This window comes from Phaethon lepturus, unplaced genomic scaffold, assembly GCF_000687285.1.
Source record: "Phaethon lepturus isolate BGI_N335 unplaced genomic scaffold, ASM68728v1 scaffold7219, whole genome shotgun sequence".
In the NCBI taxonomy this organism is placed as follows: domain Eukaryota; kingdom Metazoa; phylum Chordata; class Aves; order Phaethontiformes; family Phaethontidae; genus Phaethon; species Phaethon lepturus.
The window spans coordinates 29,381-36,027 of NW_010562666.1; the positions used below are offsets into that span (position 1 = coordinate 29,381).

The window sequence follows — 6,647 nt, forward strand, 5'->3', positions numbered from 1 at the left end:
GGCATTCCCTGGTTACAGCTGCCTTTGGCACGGTCTGGGCTAAGGGAGGTGGTATACCCTTTCAAAGGCTCTTCAGCGTCAGAATGAGCGTCGAAGGAAGAAATGTGTAGAACCCTATGGTACAATCTGTTTTTAACTACAGCAGAAATTCAACAGATCAGGGTTTTTCTTCACTCAGACATTTTGGACTTTTGTGCCAAAAATCAAACCAAGAGAGAGCTTTTCTGAAATGAGTAAGTAATCAAGAATATGTTCTTATTCTGAAAACTTGGCTGTTTAATGATGAAAACGTCATCCAGAAATCCTTAGGAGTCCTAGATCATCACAGTGAACTACTGTAGCGTAACTAGCAGCCCAGAAGATACTCTCCAGCTAAGATGCAAATATATTCATATTCATGAGATTCAGGCAAAATCTGTTGAAGACAACCCATAAAGAATCCATAGAAAGCTTGAAGATCCAGTAAGACAGAGAGTGAGGTCTGATGAAATTCTGGACAAATGTTACACGTCAGAGTTACTGCAGTTGTTCAGCTACTTTGACTGTAACACACTTTCCTTTTCCAATAAAATAATACAGAATGATTGTAGTAGCAAGAAGCCCAAAGATATCAGCAGTATCCTAAATTTCATTCCATTTCTTCTCCTCATTACACCATTTATGACATAGAACTTTAATAAAAGCTTTCAATGCAGTAAAGTAGTTGCAGCTTTGCACCAGGATGAGATGCATACCAAGCACTGCAGAAGAGACAGAACTTCACCACTGCATTCACTGGCAGCTTGAAAAAGCTGCAAACTTGCACAGCAATTAACATTAAATATTTTGATGCAGTTTTCTCGACACTGGAAACTCACATGCTCACGCCACGCTAAAGTATGTTGTGCACAATGCTTTTTACTGAAATGATTGACAAGCAGCTTTTTGCAAAAGTGCTCTGTCAAAGCTACTCTGAAGATTTAGATGAAAAGGTGTTGCAGAAGTCAGGCAAACTGCATGCTCCCCTGGCAGCTAAGCATATCAGCAATGCTACAACTTGAGCTGTCAGAAGCCCACGGTAAAAATTCTCACATTGATGAGCACTATTACAAAAACAGAGTAAAGCACTGCTGTTTCTCTCAGCCAGCTCTACACAGTGCCATGTGCAGAACTCAGCTTTTACCCAGTAGTTCAGTACCTTATCATATTCACGAAGAGTAAATTATCATCTCAGTTTAGAAAAAGTGACTTATGAATTGTGTCAGAGCAGGTGAAAGAGCACTGTACTGTAAAGACAACCACTCTTAAATGTATGAAGTAGTATTTAAAAGGCAAGCTAACGGCTATCTAGCAAAACAAAATCATATTTACCCTTTACTAAAGCCTTAAGAAAAGCAACAATTGTTACATTCCTTGCTTTTATAACTTTTGCTCCACGTACTGTAACTGAATTTTCTAACCCATTAAATGTGAACCTTTCATACTGCCAAAGGACCCATACTTTGACTGATGTTATCGTGTTTGATCTAGAACTGACATGCAGTCTGCACAAACTACACTGAGCTCAGCAATGAACAGCTATCTTCGAGCTGATTTTAGAAACAAAGTTCAAGATTTGTTTGATGCCTAAGTCAAATCCAACACCTGTGTTTGGTACTTGAGTCATACATCATGCTTTCAAAGACAATAACAAGAATTAAGATTCATGTTTTATGTGTTAAGTTAAAGATCAACCACCACAGCACGTAATCTTAAGAGTTACTAAAAATTGCTTTAAAAAGATAAGCTACTATGAGGGTTCCATGCTGGTTTATGATTTTATATTAGATTTGTACTGCCATTTTAAGGGACCTGCATATTCTATTTCCGATATAGATGAAGATAAATTCTTAGGGTGGGTTCGAAAAATCCCATCCTGACATTTTTGGTGCTCATTCCCATTTCTGAAGATCTGATACAATGTAATAGAGCATAAAATACCTTTGGGGTCAGCATTTGGAAACAGCCTGTTCCATGGTACCTTATTTTTGTGTGGTAGGAACAAGTAGTTTCTGGCCTTTAAATTTATTATACAGTTCAAATCTTCTTGGGAAGGGGATCCAAGTATACCTAAAAAAAACAAAAACAAAAAAACCACAAACAGTACTGCATTCTATGAAAAGGATTAAAATGGTTTTATCATGTTTGCTAAAACTCAGTATTAAAACTGCTGGGAAGAAGTTTTTAGACTAAATGTTTTAAGAGTAAAGAATACCTTTGAATTTTTTTTAGAAAACTTCACTAAAAAGGTTTAAGTTATTTTTTCTGCATTCAGACAAACAAATGCATTTGAGTTTTCTAATGATCAGTAATCTGTTTAAAAGACCAAACTAAGTGGCATATCTATAGAAATTAAAAACAAACAACAAAACTGACATGTGTATTTGAGCTTTTATTTTTTTATTTTAAAAACATCTCTGCAGATATAGTAAGTAAACTGGTAAGTATCCTCTAGTTGCCCTCTAAATCAATTATTTGTTGTAGAAATCACTGCAGAAATAACTACAGGGAACAGACGATACACCTACAGATCCATATGTTATACACTGACCAACGAAGAGAAAGAAATGAGTGACCAAGACTCATTTAGTTGGAGAAAAGATGGAGACAGATGGGTGTGGAAATGCTACTTTATATAAAGCTTACCAAGGATATGGTTAAGTTGGTCAAGGTAGTGTTTTCCTGGAAAGATAGGTCTGTTGGAGAGCATCTCTGCCAGAATGCAGCCTACTGACCAGATGTCAATAGACTTGGTGTAACCCTGAAAGTAAAGCAAAACCATATTTTTGTCAAAGAAATTTTTGCGTAATTGCAGCAATATGTTACTTTAGTAAATTTTCAAAGTGCATGCAAATAAATCTTTTTTCTTTTTTAAATTAGTCATGCTTGTTCATGCTGTTTGATTTTTCTGTGCAGAATGAAATAATTAAGAATTGCGTATCAAAATGCTACTTTGAAGGGGTAGCAATAACTGAAGTATGCAAGATACACTTTTCCAAAAGGATTCTCTAACTTTAGCTAACCATAGTACCAACTGCAAATTTTTGAGAGTCCCTAATTTTAAAGCAAATTTACACTAACAAATTTTGGAAACAAGCTATTCTTAATTCCTTAAGCTCCTAACAGTATGCTAAACCCATGTGGAAAAAAAAGCCATCCTTCTTCCCAACAGGATCTATATACCACACAAGTAAGAAGCCTTCAGCATCAAAGTGGTGAAAGGGCAAAATAGGTTGTTGGTTAGCTGATTTGTAAACCACAATAGGTAAGTAAGTAGTAAAGATGATGTGAGAAGGCCAACAACAGCCAATGGGATATAAGAAGAATGGAACAAATGCCCATATGTCCATGTGTAGGGATAATCTCTGTTGTCCATAAGAAAAGGCTGTTATTCCGAAGCACTTGAGTTACACTAGTGCCTGGGTAACAGAAGAGCAAGTTCACCTCAAGAACCCCTGGCCCCACAAGCTCCCTTGCCTTCTTCTCCCATAGCCTGCTGCCCACTGCTCCCCCTGCCATTAGCAGGGAGCTTCCAACAAAAGCCATGATCACTTGAGCATTTGTTTCCAAGGCACTGTAATTCTAAAAGAAGTGAGGCTATAAGCCAGGAAAATGGTAAGTTGACCATTTAAGAAACACACAGAATATTTTCTTGTCAAAGTTGCTGATAAATATACGTGTGTCCAGAAACAAGGTTAAGTCGCCCTACATTTATGGCTCAGTGTGAGTTTGAAATACAAGAAGCTGGGGAAAAAAAACCCTCAATTGGTCAAATGACTATTTTCTAGAAGTGTATTAGATACAGCATTGCCACAACAAATCAAACCCAACAACCAGTGAAGCAATAATCCTACAAAACAACAAAGCCTTTGAGGAATACAAAATACAGATGCAGCTATCACAGGTATTTTGTGAACAAGCGTATGGCTGTAGAAACTAAATGCAAAGGTTATGAAGGAGACCCATTACTCACACCATACAGCTACTGGATACACCTTAAAACAGCCACAGAAGAACGTAAGAATAATTCCAAGTAAAAAAACCCCAAAGGGATGATTTCATTACGACTATGGGAATGCAATTAAGATTGACACACAAAGATCACATGCCTTCAGAATCAGATTCACCCTCATTATACATTCTAAACCTAAATGAAGCTGTCAAGATTAATATTAAGGCGACATTTGCAAGCCTTCATGAAGACAGTAGTAAAATGCTCTCATTGCTAGTACTTCCGTCCTGAAAAAATCCTGCCCTGTAGAAGAGCGTTTGATGGAAAGAAGTCTCATGATTGGCAAGGAACTGGACACCATTACCACATTTCCTCAAGACTATGCATGCATTCTGATCCCGAAAGCACGGGGAAGGGGGAAGTGAAGTTGGTACTCACAAGTGAATAACCAGCCGCAGAAGCACCCTAGCAGCGCACTATGGTTCTTACCTTCGAATTCAGCATGATTTCAGGAGCCCTGTACCAGCGTGTGGCCACATATTCTGTCAAGAATCCTGTGTGATCATGATCTGGATCTGCAACACGAGCCAGTCCAAAGTCACAAATCTGATTTTAAAGAAATTAAAAAAAAAAAAAGCAGCACATTAGACATACAGCTTCCAATACTACAACATCCCTAATTCACCATTCCTCAACCTGTGATGGAACACCTACAAAAACAGTGATGGTAACCTGTATTTTTAGAAACAAATTATTGCACAAAGGTTAAGAAAAATGTTTTGGATTAAGTACAAAGAGTATCCAATTAGGCCATGCAGGGGCCAGGAAGAATAAACAGTTTGGGAAAAAAGATATTCCTGGTGCACAATTTATGTTCCACTTACTTAACACCTTCTCTGCCAGACAGGTGGCAAGATGCACTGCTGCAACCTGTTATTAGAAATTTACCAGAAAATGAAGAGATATTAAGATTCTCAGAAAACAAAATTATCAACCAACACGTTTGTAGCAAAGTTCAATGCTCCTTTTTACAAAAGCTACCATAACTGCATCTTTGCACGAGAAACATCCTGTCCAATCATGAGATAATGGTAGACTGGGGAGATTCTAGGTTGCTGAAGGAAACATGAGCTTAAAACAAACAAACCACAAAAAAATATTTCTCAACCCTGTATCAGGAAAATAGTTTTATCTAAGCATGAAAAGAAAAATGAACTCTGATCTAGACTAGTGAGATCAGCAAAAAGGAAAAAGTGCTTTTATTTATACTCTGTAAGGAAGCTCCATGGCTTTCAGAACTATTTTGTGCCCTTTCTCCAGAGAGAAATTAAGAACACTGAAAATGTGAATTGTTCTAGACTAGCGCAGCTGTTCCCTTCTTACCTTCCAAAAGGTGAATGGCAAGTTTGTTGACTGGCACATCAGACAAATTCATATGCTTTTGCTACCGCCAAACAAATACCAGTTTATTATAATGACCTACTTCCACACAAAGCATATTTGCATGATAGAATATGCACTCTCAGAAAAAAAAAGCATCAAATGTAGGAGTAGCAAATAGTTAGGAGGTTCCTCCGATGCATATGTTTTACAATAGTTTACTCTTTGATAGTTAACTGTGTACACTGATTGTATTAAAAATGTGAAGTAATAACATGTTGTGGTCAATAAAGACTGTAATGGATAATCCTACCAAAAATGCAGAAACCTCACTGTACCCTGGCAACCTACTCCTTTATTCTCCTGGGGGGACAGCCTGTGAAACAATCGATAGATCAGTTCAGAAGTGATTCAGCCAATTAAAAGCTACATCTGAAAGACAAGATCCGCAGCTGATTGTTAAACAGAGGGACAGAAGAAAAGGCAATGATGAAATTCATGGGCGAGGCTGCACGGGATGACTCCTCTGACTTTAGCTACATATTTTAAAAAACCCAATCCCCTGAATCCTTAGAAAACAAAACCAAAGAGAACCCTTTTAAGCATGTCAAGGTTTTCCCAGGCTACGGAAACAGAATGGCTGCCTTGTGTGCAATTAGCAGCTTACACAAAGAGAATCAGTACAAATAATCAGAAGAGTCTCATGTAAAGACAGAAGGAAAGAAACTATAGAGGACAGCTTCTTCAGCAGACAAAATTGTTGTAATCTCTTCCTCCTAACCTCAGAAAAAAGCTATATAAGAGTACAGGCAAGGAGACTTGTGCAGAATTATAGTATGACACAAGCAAAGTGCTATGACTTCTTATTATTAAGACAAAAAAGAAAGACACTCTCCGGTCAACGGTGAGGAGAAAGAACAGAATTAAAGGAGGTGTCTGTGAATCTCTCAAGTAGAAAAATGCACATGGAATAGAAAGGAAGATTAATGACAAAGAGAGCTCATTAAAATGACAAAAAGCTCCTGCTGACTAGAGCAGAAACAGGTTAAGCAGAAAAGAAGCAGCACCATTAGTGAGAAAGGCATCAAGGCTGAAGCTGCAGGAAAGAGGCTTTTGGCTGTTCGCAGTGTTTTCACCAGCTGCAGAGCTGACCGGCAGCATTAGCTGGCAGAAGAGAAGCTGGAGAGGCCAGCATTCTGCCTGAAGTCCCGGGTGCAAGGGAGGAAGCACAGAGACTGACCCTGATGAGGGCAGACAGTTCTTGCCCTGTGGCCACAGAACACATTTAACAAAGCAG

General features: G+C 38.2%; 1 protein-coding gene across 1 annotated transcript in view; it reads right to left on the bottom strand.

Annotated features, from left to right (window-relative positions):
- The window catches only part of MAPK1 (mitogen-activated protein kinase 1), a gene marked incomplete at its 5' end in the record, with an annotated part of 18,041 nt that overhangs the window by 5,501 nt on the left and 5,893 nt on the right, over window positions 1-6,647 (bottom strand). Inside the window, 3 exons of the mRNA XM_010294344.1 lie at window positions 1,960-2,088; window positions 2,665-2,779; window positions 4,460-4,576. Coding sequence (XP_010292646.1) covers window positions 1,960-2,088; window positions 2,665-2,779; window positions 4,460-4,576 — 361 coding nt within the window. The remainder of the gene's footprint in view (window positions 1-1,959; window positions 2,089-2,664; window positions 2,780-4,459; window positions 4,577-6,647) is intronic.